The following is a 21,009-nucleotide window of genomic DNA, read 5'->3' as shown; positions in this document are numbered from 1 at the left end:
AAGCGCACAGAATGAGTCTCAACCCTCAAGACTTTGCAATCTAATCTGTGGTGCAAATAGAGATAGGGATTTGCCCAAAGTAACAAGAAGGGCTGATTACTGGGATTTCAACCACTTCAAAGGAAATGTTTCTAAACTACTCATTCATCCCCAAATTACTCTGGTGGGACTTGAACCCACCCTCTGAATATCTTCTTTCATTACAGGTGCAATGCGTTATCTGTTGCGTCCCAGAGCCAATTAAGCATCAAGAGTTGACTTTATCAGTACTGGAAGTTTATTATCTTATAACATAAGTTAGCCATTAAATAGTATCAATTGTATACATTGTTATTATTATTAAGGAGAAACCATTTTTATGCTGCAGTCTAAGGCTAAGGCCCCGCTCCCAGAGTCAGCGCGCCCGCACTGCAGACAGGCGGTGCGATAACATACACAGACCGCGATATGCGGTCTGTAGGGAGCGGGAGCCGGAGCGGGAGGTGGGCGGGAGTGGGAGGTTTGACAGGGAGGGGGGGCGTGGCATGAGCTGAGGGACCCGCTACTCCCCCCCCTCCCTCCACGGACTCGGGCTGGAGCTGCTGATGGTAAGTATTAAACACACACACACGCAGGCACTCATACATACACACACACACAGGCAGGCACTCACGCACTCATACACACACACACACACAGACAGAGGCAGGCACTCACGCACTCAGGCACATACACACACACAGACAGGCACTCACGCACTCAGACACACACACAGACAGGCACTCACGCTTTCACTCCACACTCCTCCCCGCTCCCCGAAGCCTCTCCTCCTCCCGAAGCCTCCCCTCCCCATTGGCTCACAGCCACACCACGTGACGCGTCAACGCTAGACATCACCATTTTCTTGTGTCCCCTAGCGGCTGACGCGCCACAGCGTGTAGTGCTCTGTGCCGCCAGGGGGGACCGGGACCGGCTCAGCAGGATTCCCCTGCTGGTGGGGAACTCGCGACATGGCCGCCCGCGCCAACGAGCGCTGCGGGACCGAGGCCTAAGGCTGCGCTTATAGTGCCTGGCGACGTCACTCCAAAACAAATCAATTTAATCCGTCACATGCGCTGATAGTAAGCGCGATGCAGCAACCAAAAATTCTGAATCTAGTTACATTTGATTTTTTTTAGAGACAGTCGCCACATGTGACTGTCTCTAAACCAATCACAGAGCGCTGCCCTCCTCCTTGGTGACATCACTGGCCTTGCCGCTTAAAACTAAAGTTTAACTTTCGCCAGTGGTGACAGCGACGTCATCGGTCTCGTCGCCTGCACTATAAACGCGGCCTAATACACAAGCTGAAAACTGTCTTGATAAGGCAGTGCCCCCTTACTCACTTTACTGAAAAGAACAGATTAGCCCCATTCAAATAAATAAGACTAAAATCTCCTCCAACATGGGGAAGATGGCTTCACAGCTATTGAATAAGAGTCTTCAATCTATTTAATGCCATTTAACCATAGTGCTTTTTTTTAAAATGGCTTCCATATGGAGTATGCAGTTTTTATTGGCTAAAATATTTATACAAATACATGTATAAATACTATTCAGAAACAACAAATACATTTTTTGTTTTTAAAGACGAGGAGTCATAGAGGTGGAGTTGGCACCAAAGGGGTTAATGTTTGATATGGCTGTGTTTCTGAATTATTATATTTAATGGTATTACATAATAATTCATATAATGTCTGATAAGAACTTGCAATTTAAATGTGCTTGTATTAATAAAAAAGAATAGGATTACTAAACATTATGTAATAAATTAGTAAAAGACTCAATATTGTTAAGTGAGGATAATATCCCCTCTGGCAGGCGGCAGAATAGTGACCTGCTTTTATAAGTGGCCCAAGGTACTTAGATAGGATTCAACTGATAAGAGGATTGGGACAGTTTTAACAGGACACAATGAATCAAGCAGTGTGCAGCACAATGTGAACCCAAATCACTGCTCTTCCAGGATTTATGGTCCAGGGAAAGTCATATAAAACTGGGAAGAAGAGCTGCTAGTGCAGGGGCAGCCAACTTCGGTCCTCAAGGGCCATCAACAGGTCAGGTTTTAAGGATATCCATGCTTCAGCACAGGTGGCTCAATCAGTGGCTCAGTTGTTGACTGAGCCACCAGTGCTGAAGCAGGGATATCCTTAAAACCTGACCTGTTGGTGGCCCTTGAGGACAAGAATTTACCACTTCTGTGCTCTTGTATTGAGGGCCAAAAGCAGGAGTAATGCAGGGTGTCTACACTAAAGGAGGCACATTGTTTATTTACTTTCATCATGTCCATGCCTCTTTTAGTGTGGACATAGACACCCTGTATATAGTCACACTGAGCTATTTTTGTGGGAGATATTTATAATGAGCTGAAACTGTGTCCGTTTTTGTCACGGGAGACCAGGCCATTTACACCTTTTTATCCAGATCATGCATTGAGCAAAACAAGTTAATGAAATAAATTGTACATTTATTCACAGGAAAAGGCAGACCCACAATGTTACACAAAATAAAGACAAAAAGACACACTTCCTTGGTACCGGGGTAACACAACTAAACTCTCCTAGGTGCAGGGAAACCTACCTACGTATTTTCCTCTGACTGACATTTAGCCAGCCTGCCACGGGGGGTGGTGGGGCGTGGCGGTGGGTTTGCAGAGGCGTTGCCATGACCTCACGCAACTGGTTCGCCCTCATTGGCTGAACCGCCGGTGGGGGCGTTATTTCGTAAAGCACCAAGTGGCAGATTTACAAAGCTGCCATCCATAGGCACTTACCTTGGTGCCACCCAGGCCACCGCAGCCTCCACCTTCGTGCTGCCCTCCTACTTTTTCAGCGTCGCTGCGTCAAATCACCCTGCGACGGCACATGTCGTCGCATTGCCATAGTAACGCAGTGCCATGTGACATCATGTTGCCATGGCAACGCGGCACAATGTGACGCTGAAGGAGGGCAGCACGATGGAGAAGGTAAGAATTTTACACAGGCCCCACGCTCTCCCCCGGCAATCAGTGGGGAAGAGAGCAGGGCCTATATATATGAGAACCCATTCATTTATATACCGGTACCTCACAAAATAATGCTCTATACAACACATGGAGAGATACTTGTGAACAAACATTAGAAATATGCTAACTCATCTGAATATACTTTGCATATTCTAAAGAGGTTATTCCCCAGTTATCTCGGGTGTGTTCACAAGTACGTCTCCACGTGTTGTAAAGAGGAGTGTTTTGGGAGATAAAGACATCCATGGGTAATTTCGCAAATAGGTCTCTCTCTTTTTCATTACAGCAATTATTCTTGTCTTACGAAATGTGATGGTTTCTGCTTTGTCAATTTTAATCAAACTTTTTAGGTTCAGTCTCCCCATCCCTGTCCATCTTCACAGTGACACACTGCCCCTCTGCTTTTCTCACTGTCTGTCTCCTCTCCCATACTACATAAAACAAAATGAGAACAGAACTTTCCCTGAGATGATTATACCGTTTTACTAACTATATAGTTAGTAGAAAAATTCACAAAGACTTCTTCAGTATGAGCCCTTAATCATATGTAACATAAGCAATTTATAGGTGAAACTTGTTCAAGCAAGGACTGGAGCCTCTGGGCAAAGGGCAACATGACTGCTTACTAAGCGGAGAAGGAGGGGGGGGGGGTAAGGAGGGGATCTAGATTATATTAGTGCTGGGCAGAGAATTTGCATACCTCTTCAATTCCAGACCTGTAAGAAGCCCCACCCTCCCTCCCTGTTTGTTAATATTATTGTTGGGTTTTAACTGTTTTATTTCTTGTTTCAGCTTGGTGGGAAGGTGTTGGACATGAAAGGGACCCTAGTGGGAAGGTGTTAGGGGGGGAAGGGACATTGGCAGGAAGGTGTTAGATGGGGAAGGGACACTGGTGGCAGTTGGCTTTTTGTGGGGAGGTCTAAGGTACCTCCAGTAGTCATTTGGGGGAAGGTGGGGGTCTTACTTGGCTTGGGTGGCTGGTATGGGAGTGACCTTACAGTGGTGGTGTTGGCTTGGGCAGCTATTGGCAAATAGAGGTACAAGCCAGGGATTGATTACAGTGCAACTTAGCAGGGTATACTAATTTTGGTTATATTTTGTATATGTTTAATAAAAGCTGCGACTTGTTTCTTCCAGCTACTTGAATGTCTATTACTTAATGAAGGGTTGGTTTGGGGGTTCAAGATGCCCCCCCACAGGTCGAGGCATGAGTAAATCATGCGTGCACTGGAACCTATGTACTAGCTTCATATTTGAATTTTTATTGTACTCCAAAACTTTAGTGCTAAAAAGTTACTCCTGGCGCCAACTCGGTCCGAAACGCGTGGGAGGAGACTTTTGTCTTGTACTTTTTAGTATGTAATTAATATACTTTTTTTTTCAAAATTCTATACCAGGTGAGTTCCGATATTTTTCTATAGGGTAGCAGTCCCACCAATCCCTACTTTTTCCGTAAAAAAACAAAAAAAGTAGTACAAACCTTCATAAGATGTGCGTCGTATGTGTGAAGATCGTTATGTGACACCATAAATATGACGCATAGTTTGTTGATATAATTTAATTTAAAACAGAATTATGTGTATGCTTTTAATTTATTACTAGAATTCGTACGTAGAAATGATTTGTGTAATATTATTTATACTAGCCATGCTGGAAAAATAATACATTTTGCAAACCTATATAATAAAACATCTGTGCTGCATCAAATATATTTTTGGTTGATACGTAGCAACTTAATTCTGCGCTAACAATATAAACAGACTTTTAGGGTTTACACAAGGTTCCACTTGGTAGACGAGTTTGACGCATGGATACAGTTATTTTGAGAACATGCCAGTAACATCTGCGCTCCAGACATATTCCATTTCTGTGCCCCAAAATATTGGACTAAAAACTTTTTTGATGCTTTAAACCGCTGGTGGGCAATAGGCGGCCCTGGCCCAGGGACATCCCCTGCGGCCCCAACCTCCTCCCCGCTCCCGTCCTTCTTTCATCCCGTAGCTTGAGCATACGGTGGTGGAGCTATGAGCAGGGGAGGAGCTATGAACAGGGGAGGAGCTATGAACAGGGGAGGAGCTATGAACAGGGGTGGGACTACATGCAGAACGGGAAATGACAGGGAAAGTGAGGTGAGGTGGGGGCGAATGAGTGGAAGGTGAAGAGTGAGTGAGAGTTGGGGAGAGTGAGTGAGAGGTGTGGGGGGAGTGAGAGGTGAGGTGAGGGGGAGAATGAGTGAGGGAGGACAGTGAGAGGGAGGAGGGAGAACAGTGAAAGAGGGACAGGGAAGAGTGAGAGATAGGGGAGGCAGAATAGTGACAGAGGAGGATGGAGAACAGTGAGAGCATGGGGGAGAAGAGGAGGGAAGGAGGAGAAGGAGGGAGGGAACAATGAGAGAGGGGGAGGAGAGAGCGAGGAAACAGTGAGGGGGAGAACAGTGAGAGAGAGGGGGAGAAAGGTGCGAGAGAGAGAGAGAGTGCAGAACAGTGAGCGAGAGGGAAAGAGCGGGGAGAACAGTGTGTGTGGGAGAGAGAGAGATCAGCAAAGAGAGAGGGTGAGAGAGAGATCAGTACACAGAGAGGGTGAGAGAGAGATCAGCACAGAGAGAGGGGGAGAGAGATCAGCACAGAGAGAGGGGGAGAGAGATCAGCACAGAGAGGGGGAGAGAGATCAGCACAGAGAGAGGGTGAGAGCGTAGAGTGGCAATTTTTGGGGGCAGCAATTTGTTTGAGTGTGTGCCTCACCTTTTCCGTAGCAGGCCCCCCTCCTGTGACATTGCCATGACAACATGGCATCACATGCCGCCGTGGCATCTGTTGCCATGGCAACGCAGCACTATGTGACGTCATGACGTACGCTCAGGAGGAGGGCCGCCCCCAGCCTACAGGCGGCAAAAAGCTAAATCTGCCACGAGAGAGGGGGAGACAGAGAGACAGAGAGAGAGAGAGAGAGGGAGGGGGAGACAGAGAGAGAGGGAGAGAGAGGGAGAGAGAGAGAGAGATTTATGAAGCGGTTATATGGGGTAATAAGAGTTATAGGGAGAGGTTATATTTTAGTAGATTATATGCGGCCCTTTTAGGGGTCGTAGGGCCACACCTGCGACCCGCGATGTATATCGTGACCCACCACTGCTTTAGACGCATGCTATGAAAAATAAGGTTAGCACATATGGGGAACACGAGCGCAATTACATTTCAGATTTTCCATAAAAAATACCATGTGCGCTACCTAGTAATTAGGCCCCAATGTTTCCAGGAAGAAAGTTAGGCGAGTGCCTCCAGCAGGTCTGGCTTTTAATTCACCCACGCGCAGCACTGAAGCTGAATTAAACTGTCATCGCTCTTATGGTAAAAAATACTCCTACTGAGAATAGTGGAGAAGGCTCAGAGGAGATTAAAAATCCTCATAGCACAAACTGTGTGTTAGAATACATCACTTTCTCATTAAAAAGAGTCTGGAACGGTAAAGTTCTGGATCAAACTCTTACACCCGTTAGTTTCCGCACTGGACATCTGGGAACACACTCTTAAAGATTAGGATCACCACCCTATACACATTAGTTTCCCCTATAAACGTACATAGTAATTTTATATTTTTTTTATATAAATACATTTATCACAAGAATTTGTGCACCAATGTTTTTGTAGATTTTTTTTCATGGGAACACATTTTCCAAAAGTTCTTTTTAAAAAAAAATTATATTACATTTTATATTTTTTGTATCATTAGAATACTATTTGTACATTAATGTATATGATGTATTTTTTTTTAATGGATTTTGTGATCCATAAAGGGTTAATGAACTCAGGGCTCTTAGATAAAGCCATTTGGGATTTAACAAGCTACCCCCTGATGAATTGGTGAGTCCCACGGAATGCGTAGGAAGGCTTGCTATTGGTGGCTCTGTACGTGGTGACGTCTTCGCGTACAACAGGAGTGGATGGAGGGAGCACATGATCAGGTCAGGACCAATGGTGTACATGGAGAGTTGAGCAGTGGACACCATTACTCCAGACTACGTGACTTTCATGTGGATACTGTATATTCATTTTCACTTGATTAGTTGTGGGTTATACATGTAGCCCCCTCGTTGGGGCTACTAGTTCTATAAGGGGTTAACAGGTTAAAAGGCCCCTCCCCTGTATGTCTTATGATCAGTGATGTCACTATAGGGCGTATAGAGGGTATATATATATAGCTCCACCCTATGTTCTAAAAGTGGGATCTTCAGAGTTCTAACTTGGGTACTCACTGTGAGTCCTGTAAATAGGTTTGTGTCTGTATAGTAAATGAAGATGTGTCCTGTCACCGTATGTTGTTTTCAGTTAGGAAACGTGCCCTGACCTAAGTAAGCACCAGTAGTAAGGAATTACAATTGTTCTCACTATCGATAAGGATGCAGCATGCTCTTAATAGGAGTTCTCTGCATAGTAACTCTGGAGAATGTTTGGACTGGCCCAACCGCAAGGTTCTCTGCACATTCCTGATCGTATAGGTATGGAGGAAGAATGCAGTATATATAGGCGGATTGCTAATCCAGGAGCCCGAAGTGTATGCCTTAAAGGCCCATTTGAAAAGTGATGGGGCATTACTAACTCTATGCAAGAGACTACCAATCTGGCTTTTCCTATGGGTAACTAGTACCTCCCCAGCGTAGGAGTGAGAGCTACCGGAGGATGAAGTATTGATATTATATATGGGTTGCTCTGTAACTGTGCACGCAATGTCTTGTATATAATGTATACCCTGCTCATTTATGTAACTGTACTTGTAACCATGTACTATTTGTTTTACTCTGTGCCCAGGACATACTTGAAAACGAGAGGTAACTCTCAATGTATTACTTCCTGGTAAAATATTTTATAAATAAATAAAACCGGTTGCCCCCATTTTTCTATCAAGTAGCAAGTTTTCAATACCTGTGGAGAGTTATAGACGGATGTAAATAAAGCACCTTTTTGTTTTATAAAAGTTCCTGGCTCCCATCTTTTTCCTATCTGCTTATTAACGCCCAGCCTGCACCTACCCAGCACCCTGCAAAGGTCAGAGAAACTGCCAATGTGTATAGTTAATCTGATGTGACCTGCTTTAGAGACAGGTAAGGTTGATTAATAACATAACATCCAGTAAATAAGCCTGTCACGGGAGACAAGGTTATTTACACCTTTTTACCAGGCTAATTCATTGAGCAAAACAAGGTAGAGCAATAAATTGTAATTTATTCGGCATAAATTTGCTTACAGTGAAACACAAAATACAGATGAAAAGACACACTTACTTTGAGTGCTAAAGGCCATGTCTATACATACTGCGCTATATGACTGCACACACAGCTGTCTCTTACACATACATATGTACAATGTAATTTTATCCCTATATACCAGGGGTCTCCAAACTACGGCTCAAGCGGCCACATCAGGCCCCCCACAAGATTTTATCCGGCCCGCAGCAACTTGAAATATATATATATTTTTGCTCATTATATATCATTTCCCAGTGTAAGCACTGCATCATTTCTTTGTAATTGTCACATTTCTCTTTTGTTCTGAATTATATCATGCTGATTACCCCAAAAATATCCAAATAAAACTTATTCATTCATTTATAAAATATATAAAAATTATTTTAAAAAATGGGGGGTTTTTGACCCTCAAATGTGTAGAATATACGGTGTCCCTCGTACTGAAACGTTTGGAGACCACTGCTATATACCAATGGGGGCCACATAGTATCTACATACATCAATAGTAATGCAACACCCTCTTACATTTCTACAACTACCCACACCATTGCTATACACTGTGGGCACTTTATACATTTATATTTACACACATACTCCTACATCACTAACATTCGGGACCATTTAACACCTAAAGTCATAAATCGCATACTACTTAGGGGGGAGGGATAGGCTCCAGTCAGATACATTCCAGGGTGCACTGTTTTTAAGTAAAAACCTTTCTTGCTGTATCCATTATAACACCGCCAGAAGAAAAGAGTTAGCCACCGAACGGTATCGTCTATTCATTTTTGATTATATAAGATCTAGCACTTTTTAATATATTTCTTCTTACATAGTATCCACCTATTAACTTTCAGTGCAAAGCAAAGTGTTACTGCCCCCTCCTGTACAGATAGGGTTAAAAGTTAGGAACACCCTCTTACATACACTAGTTGTCCCAAATTACCTTAATTGGATCAACGCCCTTTACACACAAGAAGTGGTCCCATAAACGTGCATTGGGCTCATCACTAAAAACCTATTACATTTGAAGTAGCCTCCTAGACGTTCATATTATCCAACATTTAGCAGCCAGAATAGCCGTTACATACATATCTGTTGCTCACAAAGCAGTCCGAAATCTCTCAGTAAAGGATTAAAAACTACTGATTAGGCTTCAACAAATGCTACATGCAGATATTCCCTTGGATCCATGGCTCTTTCTCTTTAATAGACCCACACAATACATCACGCACATACAGTAGCAACAGCCACCTGGAGTGAAATAGCTGCAACCTGGAAACAAAATAGAATACCATCTCTGTCCAGCATTGGGAACAAATAATGGTTTGCATGCTAAATGGAGAAAATGACCAGCTATCTAAATGACACATCAAAAATGATCTGGCAACCCTGGCCCCTGCACGCGGGAAGCTCTCACGGGAACCCCAGAACAATTCTCCTCCAGCACCCACACATCTATTCCCCACCCCAGTCGTTCACCCAATGAGGGTGGTTAGAGGGAGAACCTAGGCATGACATCCCCAGAGGTGGGCTGGTGTCTACCACTCTCACTACCACTCGGCATGGAGTCTGAACAAATAAAACTATGTATTTACCCCAGTGATATAAAGGCATTCCCCAATCCCATCCCTCCCCTCCTCCTTTTTTTATTTCTGTAACACCCCCCCCCTCCCCCTCCCCACTTGCAGATGTTTTAATTCATGAAAAATTCCAATAAAATATAAGTTGAAAAAAATAACTACGGAGTAAAGAAAGCAGGGGGCGTGTTACCAAAGGGTGATGTGCCCTGTGCCAGGACATTAACAGGGGGCGTGTTACCAAAGGGTGATGTGCACTGTGCCAGGACATTTACAGGGGGCGTGTTACCAAAGGGTGATGTGCCCTGTGCCAGGACATTAACAGGGGGCGTGTTACCAAAGGGTGATGTGCCCTGTGCCAGGACATTAACAGGGGGCGTGTTACCAAAGGGTGATGTGCACTGTGCCAGGACATTTACAGGGGGCGTGTTACCAAAGGGTGATGTGCCCTGTGCCAGGACATTAACAGGGGGCGTGTTACCAAAGGGTGATGTGCACTGTGCCAGGACATTAACAGGGGGCGTGTTACCAAAGGGTGATGTGCACTGTGCCAGGACATTAACAGGGGGCGCGCGAGAGGTAACAATGATGCCAAGCATACTGGGGTTGTGCCAGAACACACATGGCACATGAATCATCGAATTATTGTCTGAGATGGGTCATGCACACCTACAGAGAGGAGCGAGGTGAGCGATCTCATGAGTCGGCTTCCGAGAAGCATCATAGGCGCAGTCTCCTCTACCCGGCATATGGACATGCTGCAGCATACAAGAACATGGAGTAGGAAGTACCAGAAGAGACACCCTGCAGCTTTTCTTGAGAAATTCTCCACCTGTCCAATAAAAAGCACCTTCATATTTACATAATAAACTGCAGGGACGTTGAAGTTGTGATACAGGAGAGTTTTTCATAGAAATTATAGTATACAGAACTTTCCCAACCTCACAGGTCTCTTCTTCACGTGTACAAAGCTTTGCAAACCTTACATGTCTCTTCTTCATGTATACGGAGCTTTCTAAATGTTACAGGTCTCTTCTTCATGTGTACAAATCTTTGCAAATCTCACAGGTCTCTTCTTCATGTGTACAGAGCTTCCCAAACCTCACGTGTCTCTTCTTCATGTGTACAGAGCTTCCCAAACCTCACATGTCTCTTCTTCATGTGTACAGAGCTTCCCAAACCTCACATGTCTCTTCTTCATGTGTACAGGCTTCCCAACCCTCACAGGGGGGGGGAAGGGGAGGGGGAGTGGAAGGAGGGGGGGGAGGGGGAGGGGGGGAAGGAGGGAGGGGGGCAGGGGAGGGGGGGAAGGAGGGAGGGAGGGAAGGAGGGAGGGAGGAGAGAGAAGAGAGGGGGAAGGGGGAGAGAAGAGAGGGGGAGGGAGGGGGAGAGGGAGGGGAGAGGGGAGGGAGAGGGGAGGGGGGGAAGGAGGGAGAGGGGGGAGGGGGGGAAGGAGGGAGGGGGGGGAGAGGGGGGAGGAGGGGGAGGGGGGGAAGGAGGGAGAGGGGGGAGGGGGGGAAGGAGGGAGAGGGGGGAGGGGGGGGAGAGGGGGGGAGGGGGAGAAGGAGGGAGAGGGGGAGGGGGGAAGGAGGGAGAGGGGGGAGGGGGGGAAGGAGGGAGAGGGGGGAGGGGGGGAAGGAGGGGGAGGGGGGGAAGGAGGGAGAGGGGGGAGGGGGGGAAGGAGGGAGGGGGGGGCAGGGGAGGGGGGGAGGGAGGGAGGGAGAGAGAAGAGAGGGGGGAGGGGGGAGAGAAGAGAGGGGGAGGGGGGAGAGAAGAGAGGGGGAGGGGGGAGAGAAGAGAGGGGGAGGGGGGAGAGAAGAGAGGGGGAGGGAGGGGAGAGGGGAGGGAGAGGGGGGGAGGGGGAGGGAGAGGGGGGGAGGGGGAGAGGGAGGGAGGGAGAGGGAGGGAGGGGGAGGGAGGGAGGGAGAGGGAGGGAGGGGGAGGGAGGGAGGGGGAGGGAGGGAGGGAGAGGGAGGGAGGGGGAGGGAGGGAGGGAGGGGGAGGGAGGGAGGGAGGGGGAGGGAGGGGGGTAGGGGGGGGAGGAGTGATGGTGTGTCAATGGCCCATAGATTAACCTGCTAAGGCCTGGATCTTAACAAGGCTTACATAGCAGATACACTATGTGGAGAGAAACAGGTACAGATGGACATACCCTGTTATGTATATTTTAAAATTCATGTACTTTTTAATTGGGTTTCATTAAGACAAGATATTTATATACATATAATTTAACATGACAGACTCCATACAAGTACTAAGAAGAGTTGTGTTGAATGCAAGAACAGGAATAATGATATAGCAACATATGCTGCTAATTATTTCAGAGAAGTAAATTCATTATTAATTTAATTAACTCTTGTATTCTCATTTAAAAAATACAAGTTATTATACACAGTTCTCATAGGGGTTACGAAAGTTATGGCATTTCTCAGAAAATTCACTGAAGCCATATTTAAAAATCCCTCTTAGATGTGCTAAAAAATCTTTCTTCCTTGATCTTTTTATTTCTTTTATGTAACCCATTTTCTACTTGCAGTGTATAAATCATATAGAACAGCATAGGAATTATATTCATATTTAATATGATTTGCAGTAACTCGTGTAGTGTTTCTAGAGCCCATAACATACCTGTATATAAATAAATAAAAGGTGATGATATGCTGCACACCAATAATAGGTTTATATATACAGTTTACCGGTGCTGCTGGTTCAAGGAGTACCTGTCAAAGTCATCCAGATATGAGCAAAAGAAAGTGGATCCAACGCACTACGGACTTGATGAATAAGTAAATTTATTTGTATTTATTTGTGGCACAAATAAATGTACTTATTCATCAAATCCGTAGTGCGTTGGATTCACTGTCTTTTTTTGTATATAAATAAAAACATTCAGTTATCTGTTATTTTAGAGTATCCCATGCTGTATGATTTCTAGAGAAAAATAAATAAATTATATATATACACACACACACACACACACACACACACAGATGTACATATACTGTAATATTCATCAGTGACTATAATGCAGCAGCTGGCAGCACAGAGCCCTCTCTCAAGGTGTGTCCTTCCTTTTGCCTTGAGCTCCATGACGTCATGAATACCTGAGCCAGGCAGGCAGACAGGGAAGAGGAGGCAGGCGATAATTCGTACAGGGATTTCTTGGAAGGGGGGTAAAGGGATCAGATCCTGCGAATTTCGGAACTCATTTGATTACCAGCACCAGAAGAGCCCTGGGAGAGCTACAGATCTGCCGTGCTATCCCAGGTGGAGGTAAGATCCTAGGGTGATCACATCAGTAAGGAGATCGTTAGGAGGAGGTTGGGTTTTATGCAGTGTCTATTTCCTGGTTGGAAATGTTTGTGCTCAGCAGGCTGGGAGCTCCCCAGCTGGGTCTGTTTGAATGGATCTGGTACCTTGTTGCAGTGTTTGTGCAGGTTTTGTTGCCTTTTTAATTGTTTTTGTTTGTAAACACCCCTCATTTAGGGTCACCATGATTTCCCCTATTACATTTCTCCCCTTTTTGGTCATTTGAATGAGATAATTGTCCCCTCTCGTGGGGGACACAGACTCCTCCTGATTGTACTGTTCTCATTCTCATGTGGGACTGCCGTTTTCCCTATAGTAAAAATATATATTAGACTGGGAGAGACTATTTCCACACACTTCCTTTAATTATGGGATTTCCTACAATTCCCTAAATCCTACAGGGAGTAAGGGAAGAACATGGCAGGGCAAGACTTACTTACATCTTTCAGCAATGCCATGGATTCTACAGACAATTAACCCTGTGAAAGCCATATTATGACTTTTACAGACAACCCTAGAGACACTTTGTATTTTCCTTTAGGGTGGGAGATACAGTATAGACTAAACGTGTTGGTTGTACTAGCATGTACTACACACAATTGGGAGAGGTATGCAGTGTCTGATCTGTATAGGGGCACAGTATTGGGATGGGAGATTGTTATTTCATATTTATTTATAAGGCGCCAACATATGGCGCAGTACAAAGTGTGTGAGATCAAGAACGAAACACTGCACAGGCAGATACAAGATGTAAGGAGATCCCTGCCCCACAGAGCTTACAATCTCTAATAGGATTGTAGGATATAAAACACATACAGGGGTCCCTGATCTGGAAGGGGTACTTTTTCGTGGTTGGTCAAAATAACATTAAAAAATAGTAATACTGTGGCACCTTCCAAGAAAGCATTTAAAAAAAAAAAAAAAAACGTTTTTAGTGCTTTATGCTGTTTTTCTGTTTTAAAACAAAACACTAGGAAAAAAATTCTGTTTTTTTTATTTTATAAGCAAATGGGAGTAAACATAATGGTTTCTCTTTTGCCCCTGACATAATCATACTTGTGCTACCAGGGATTTAAGGCCCTATTTAATGCAGACTATCCTTTATCTAAACCGTCAAACATTAGTTCGTGTCAATAAAATATTAATTTAAAAAAAAGTAGTGATCATGTGTGATTTTTGGATACAAAAAGTCAGTTGAATAAGTGAGAAAAAAGTCCTTATTGCCATTTCCCTGTGTATATCCTATAAGAACAGAAAAGGAGAGGTCCCGTCTTTAATAAATCCTATTTTTCTTAAATTGTAAACTTTTAAAGCACAGATTAATTGTATGTGTAAACCAATAAAATACAGTGCGGTGTATGTTTTGAGGCCTTTCCAAAAATAATAATTATGACTCATAATAATAAATATGGTATAATATTATTATATATGTGCGCTTCGTGCCACATAGTAACACCACACTTTAACCCAGTGATTCCCAAAATTTTAACTGGACCCCCTCCCCAAAGACAATGTTTTACTATTAAGGGACCCCCTTCTGTGCTGGGTGCGCCAAGTAGGATGACCAAGACTTAGACATTTTACCCCCATAATCCTATTTAAAGCAATTAGGATGTAACTTTGTGGAATATATTTGAGTATTGATGCAGAAAAACATCTCACTCCTCCTTTCTGTGCCCCACTTTTGGGTATCGTGGGTTCCCCCCTAGTTTGGGAAACACATGCTTTAACGCAGGAGTGGGCAAATCCAGTGCTCGAGGGCCACCAACAGGTTAGGGTTTCAGTATATCCCTTCTACCGCACAGGTGGCTCAGTCTAAAACTGAGCCTCAGAGATCCCTGTGCCGAAGCAGGAACTGATTTATGCCACCTATGCTGAAGCAGGGACTGATTGAGCCACTTGTGCTGAAGCAGGGATATCCCGGTGATGGCCCTTGAGGACTGGAGTTTATCACCCCTGCTTTAACCCCCTTTGCTGACAGAGGGTCCTCTGGCAGCCTCAGGGTTAATCATTGAGGTCAGGTATAGGGAAATCAGCTGATAAAACGTTTTGTTTTTTTTATATCCACGGAGCAATTCAGTTTATGTCAACTTGTAAAAAGACCAGTCCCTTACACGCCCGTCTGTTCACTGTACAGTTATGTGCCGAGTTTCTTATGCCTCCTTTTCTTTTTACTTGGTGAGATTCTGTAGAGTGCCTAGTTTTTCTAATGAAATTAGACCCTAAAGGGAGCGTCGGGTTTAGGAATCGCCATTGGATTTGCCAACACATATGACTCATAGCCTCCAACTGTGCCTTTTGTAGCAGGTACTTGACATGTTTTTGTGTTCTGTAAGACCAGCTGTATCTATTAATCATAAAGGTTTTGATGAGTGGTAAGCTGTCTAGGTTAGGGCAGGGGTGCGCAAACGGGGGGCACGAGATTCTCTGCCGGGGGTTTAGAGGTCCCGCACGCTTCCAGAAGGTATTTCAATTAAATGCCGGGGGAGCGGCAAAGGCCTCTGTAAACTTAACTTACCTTGGCTCAGACAGCTTCTGGAGACATGGCAACGCGGTGTTCCGTGACACGGCGTTGCCATAGTGTCGTGATGTCAGAACGCCGGAGCCAAGGTAAGGAGGGGGTGAGAGCCGTCAAGGGGGCGCAGGGGAGAAAATTGTGCTTCCCCCCCGGGTTAGGGGATTTATATAGGAAATGCTTAGAAATGTCTCCATCCACTACCATTGAGTAATAGAGTAAGATCCTCTTGTTTCCTCTTACCTTTCAGAAGCCCCTGTGGAATATAAGGGTTTTGGAACATAACCTTGACAAGGCCTCTTCCCTCCCTCCCCCCCATATTGGGGGTTAAGTTTGTTGGGAAGGGGGTAGTTTGGACGGGAGTTTAGGAAGGGGTATGTTAAGGCCTTTAGCAAGGTATCCTACTATATGGTGAGTTGAGGAGGCGCTCCGGGCTTGACAGGGGTCGGTTTCCTCTTTTGCCGGTTTGGGGACCTACTGTGGGAACTGTCCGGGTGGGTTGTCGGACACTAAATGGTGTTCGGTTGTGAGCCCGTACCCTTTGGGTTATGGGTGGGCTTTGATGGGCAACTCCCCCTTTGTGTTATGTTTATTATCTGGTTATCATTAATGTTTTGACCTTTCCTTTCAGCCAGACATCTGTGTTTATTTGTGGTCGGTCGTTGGGGTGCGGTTTGTTATGGGGAGGGGGGTTTGTTATGAGGAGGGGGGTTTGTTATGGGGAGGGGGGTTTGCATGAGTCTAAGGTCATGTTTAAAGCAGAAATCCCTCCAGAAGCCGAAATAAAATAAACTCGTACCATTTCAGTTATTTGACCCCTGATCATGTCCTGCCCTAATTTTTTTTTTTTTGTGTGTGTTTGTTCAAAATCATGATTTTCATAATGTCTAACTTCTGACGGCACTCACTGGGTTTCATTTTAACCACCCAGACACTATTTCAAACGTGTATATCCTGAACGAAAGTGTCAGATTTTTTAAATAAATAGTGTTGTAAGGGACCAGAAAAGATCTTTTAAAGTACATGTCGATTAACATGGAATTAGACATGGAACAGGTAACACATAGCTAACGGTAAATCGATTTCTCTCATACTCTTTAAATTAAAGCCATTATTTCTTATGGCGAAAAAGGCATCTGTGTTCTCTATCCCAAAAAATTATAGAAATATAAGCAAATGTCTGAATAAAAGACATCAGTGGTGCTCAACCCGTTTTTGGTTAAGAAACCCTGAAATTATGTTGTGAAATTCGGTGGATCCCCAACCCTCTCTAATACAGCGCCTGAAATCGGATGCATTGTAAGGCTGCGCTTATAATGTCGGCATCAATACAAATGCATTGCCACTATCGCGTGCGCTTATAGTAAGCGCGACGCGACGGCTTGTTCGCGATTGCTGGAAGTCATCTCAATTTAAATTTTCCAGCGAGCGCAGCCTGACGTCGCATCGCCTGCACTATAAGCGCAGCCTAAGGAACCCCAACCCTCTCTTATAGCGCATCTTAGATCAGATGCATTGTAAGGAACCCCAACCCTCTCTTATAGCGCATCTTAGATCAGATGCATTGTAAAGAACCCCAACCCTCTCTAATAGCGTGTCTAAGATCAGATGCATTGTTAGGAACCCCAACCCTCTCTAATAGCGCGTCTGAGATCAGATGCATTGTAAGGAACCCCAACCCTCTCTAATAGCGCGTCTGAGATCAGATGCATTGTAAGGAACCCCAACCCTCTCTAATAGCGCGTCTGAGATCAAATGCATTGTAAGGAACCCCAACCCTCTCTAATAGCGCGTCTGAGATCAGATGCATTGTAAGGAACCCCAACCCTCTCTAATAGCGCGTCTGAGATCAGATGCATTGTAAATTCTTCTGTATTTGGTACAGTTTTCAAATTACCTGAAAATCGCAGAGAACCTTTTAGCGATGCCCGGGGAACCCAATGGTTCCCAGGGACCCCAGTTGAAAAACGCTGTATTAGACTCTTTGTCCGATTTTATATCAAGGCTAAAGTAACTGCACCAGATATATCGTGAATAATTCCATTGAAACCAAATGGGTTCTTTCTTTGATACATTTGAATTGACTTAAAAGAGGAGCTTGTTGGTGAGGTTACAAGACCTCACTAGTGTCTTCTTCAAATGTGACATTGTAAACAATTCTGTCTCTGGTCTGCCATATTGAGTGGCCTGTTGGAATGTGTCAGTGCCATCAAATTTACCATAGCCTCCTCCCCCTAGCAATTTTACCTAATCGCTGATAGTAAACGGTTAATAGATGTTGCACATTTGATCCCATCCCCCATAATAACCAACAGTTGTAAAACTGCGTTTATTGCCTTTTACACTCCTGCTGCCAACGACAATTCTGTGTTAAACACATCAAAGAGCATTGGAGACCTAATTGCTGACATTCCTTCTGTGTTTTGCAGCATCCTGTTTTACAGGCCCTTGTAATGTTTATAAGTGCGCCATCCCTCCAATGGCAAATGAGCTTCAAGTGTCCCCATTTTCTTTGACAAGGAGGAGAACCACGGGATCCCCAGAGTGGAAACTCAATTTTCAGCTCCATTGACCCTCTGCTTTTCGAGATACTGGTTTCAATATTTTACAGTGGGAACAAAATGGCGCTTTAGGTCTCATAACGTGGGCCAATGGGAAGCCACAAGGGATGTCTTAGAGAGATGCAGCACGCTGAACATGACGGCACGCACAGGGAATCCACAAAATTTTTTACTTGGGATAATTTAGCTTGATTAGTTTATTGATATCCAGTCCTTTCTTAACCCCCTTGATGCTAGAGAGTCCTGAAACACTTGCAAATGGGTTACAGGAAACAGACGAAGTTCCTATTCTCCATGAAAACATTCAGAATAAAGTCTTTCTTAATTGGTCTTTAAAGTAAGTGGAGCTGTACATTTTGTATAAAAAAAAAAAAGTCCTTGTTTGAAAGTAAAAGGTGATGGTAGTTCAATCAGTAATGATATTGTTCTTCGCTGAGTGGCATGGCACAGTCAACACATGACTTCTGGAATGTCTGACAAAGCTAAATGTTTGTGTGGTGACAAAGCTGAAAGACAGGAATTAAATGATTGAGCCTACGACTGTGCTTTAGCAATACCCAGGAAGAAATGTGCTAATCTGTTTAATAATGGTCTATTGTTAGCTTTTGACCTTGATTGCATTAAGAACAAGGTCACAGCCTTGAGGACATTCGGTTCTGTTACTCTCCTAAAAGGTCAATTAACCGATCACTGAATAGTATTCTTTCTGATTCTGGTTGCAGATCATGGCCCTTCATCCTCGCCGTGTACGGCTCAAACCATGGCTGGTGGCCCAGGTGGACAGCAGTATGTACCCGGGACTCATCTGGCTGGACAGAGAGGCAAAGAGGTTCCAGATCCCATGGAAACACGCCACGCGGCACAGTCCCCAGCACGAGGAAGAGAACACCATATTCAAGGTGAGTCACAGGCTCTACCAAGATTGTGACTATTCACGCATACACACACGTGTGTGTGTGTGTGTGTGTGTGTGTGTGTATATATATATATATATATATATATATATATATATATATATCTCACACCACACACACAATCACACTCTTACTGGTGCTCCAGGGGGAGTTGAACAAAATATAAAAATATATATTACTCCTGAAGCAATCACAAGACGGCACTGATGCAACAATGCTGGAAGTGGAACGGGCTCCACTTTAGATTCGATGGGGCTTACTGTGCTGTCGGTAATCTGCCCATAGAAAATTAGTACGTGCTTATGATTTACCTAGTGTCATAAAGGCACTCGGTGTGCCTGGTACATCATAAGGGAACTCTAAAAGTTAAACATGTCTCTGTCATTGGAAAACTTTGGTCCTAGAAGAGACTGACCCTTTTAATATGTCACTGCCATTATTACGCTTTTGTCCTAGTAGGATCTGACCCCTTAACTCCTCTTGGTTGTGTCTCCCTTCAGGCCTGGGCTGTAGAGACCGGTAAATACCAAGAAGGGTCTGATGATCCAGACCCAGCTAAGTGGAAGGCCCAGTTACGCTGTGCACTTAATAAGAGCCGGGAGTTTAAACTGATGTATGATGGGACCAAAGAGGTCCCCATGAATCCCATCAAAATCTACGAGGTCTGCGACATCCCCCAGTCTCAAGGATCCATCATCAACCCAGGTGAGTGCCTACTGTAATGACACATGTCCGTGTTTCTTTAACCCTTTCACTGCCAGAGGGCTAGCAATGCGATTCGTTGCCGGACCCTGTGGCAGTGAATGGGCTAATTACGTCTAATTGGGGTAGGAGGAGCGGCATTGCAAACATAATATATATATATATATATATCTCTAATAAGAAGCAGGAATGAAGAACTAACGACAATGAAGCACTTCTGACAATGATCACTATAATAAATAATGTCACTGTTCCCATACCATCCCTGTGCTTTGCATTTAACCCCTTTCTCGGCACATATTTACTTATATGTTGTACTCCGTGGTCATTGTGTGATTGTGTCATTGTGTGATTGTGTGATGGTGTTGGGGTTTAGACAGTGCCACTGCTTTGTTTTGTCTTTTCACGTGTTTATTTTTTAGAAGAATATAATACTGCTATTGTTGCCTCCTTGGCTGCCACTTGGGCCTGTAGGAAATACATTTTGAATGCATTCCAGATCCCCAAGGGGTTAAGCCTGATAAATCACTGGTAATATTTGATTATTGCTGTCTGTATATCTCAGTCTATCTATCTCAATGTCTTGTATGGCGAATACACAGAGCGAACCCTGCTCCTATGCACTGTATAAAAACGCCACAGTTGGAGTGAAGAATGAATCGGGATTTGGAAAGGCAATTTCAAAGAGCTAAGTCTTGAGCCATTTTCTGAAAGTGGGATGGTCTTGGATGTTTATGATGGATATGGGGAGGGTCTTCCATTTCCTAGCTCCCTGTACCAAAGGGGCACAACTATAGATGGGTGATTTAAAAAAAAAAAAAAAAATTCGGATTTGGATCGGCCGGTTCCTGTGATCTGTGGATTTTAGCAAATCGGTCTCAAAAAGGGCAATTCGTCCTTTTTATGACTTTGTATTATCGGTGATGGGAATTTTTTTTTTTTTTTTAAATCGACGGATTTCGCAATACGTGGATTTAGCAAACCACACACAAATTCTGCAAATCCGCAGATTGGGTTGTTAAATCCAACTGTGGTTTGTGGAATCCGCAGATTTTTTTTGGCAGAATTCACCAGCGCATTGTATCCAATGGCGGGTTTTGGATTAATCCGCAGGGATTGAATCTGGCCCAATCCGTCGACTGATTTTACACCGCGGAATGGAAAGCT

The 21,009-nt window shown here is 44.4% G+C and overlaps 1 protein-coding gene across 3 annotated transcripts in view; it reads left to right on the top strand.

The window, feature by feature from the left end:
• IRF6 (interferon regulatory factor 6) overlaps positions 1-21,009 on the top strand; it is a 52,925-nt gene that overhangs the window by 17,347 nt on the left and 14,569 nt on the right. Inside the window, exons 1-3 of one of the 3 annotated variants that reach the window (XM_075615250.1) lie at positions 12,908-13,114; positions 18,949-19,125; positions 19,641-19,845. In XM_075615250.1, the coding sequence (XP_075471365.1) occupies positions 18,952-19,125; positions 19,641-19,845 (379 nt within the window). In that variant the 5' untranslated portion in view covers positions 12,908-13,114; positions 18,949-18,951. Of the gene's footprint in view, positions 1-12,907; positions 13,115-13,253; positions 13,279-18,948; positions 19,126-19,640; positions 19,846-21,009 lie in introns of those variants that run through there. The other 2 variants (XM_075615252.1, XM_075615251.1) reach the window with 2 other exon arrangements.

Source organism: Ascaphus truei, chromosome 9 (assembly GCF_040206685.1).
Source record: "Ascaphus truei isolate aAscTru1 chromosome 9, aAscTru1.hap1, whole genome shotgun sequence".
NCBI lineage: Eukaryota > Metazoa > Chordata > Amphibia > Anura > Ascaphidae > Ascaphus > Ascaphus truei.
The sequence above is the reverse complement of the archived record's forward strand: the minus strand, read 5'-3'. Positions and strand labels throughout refer to the sequence as shown.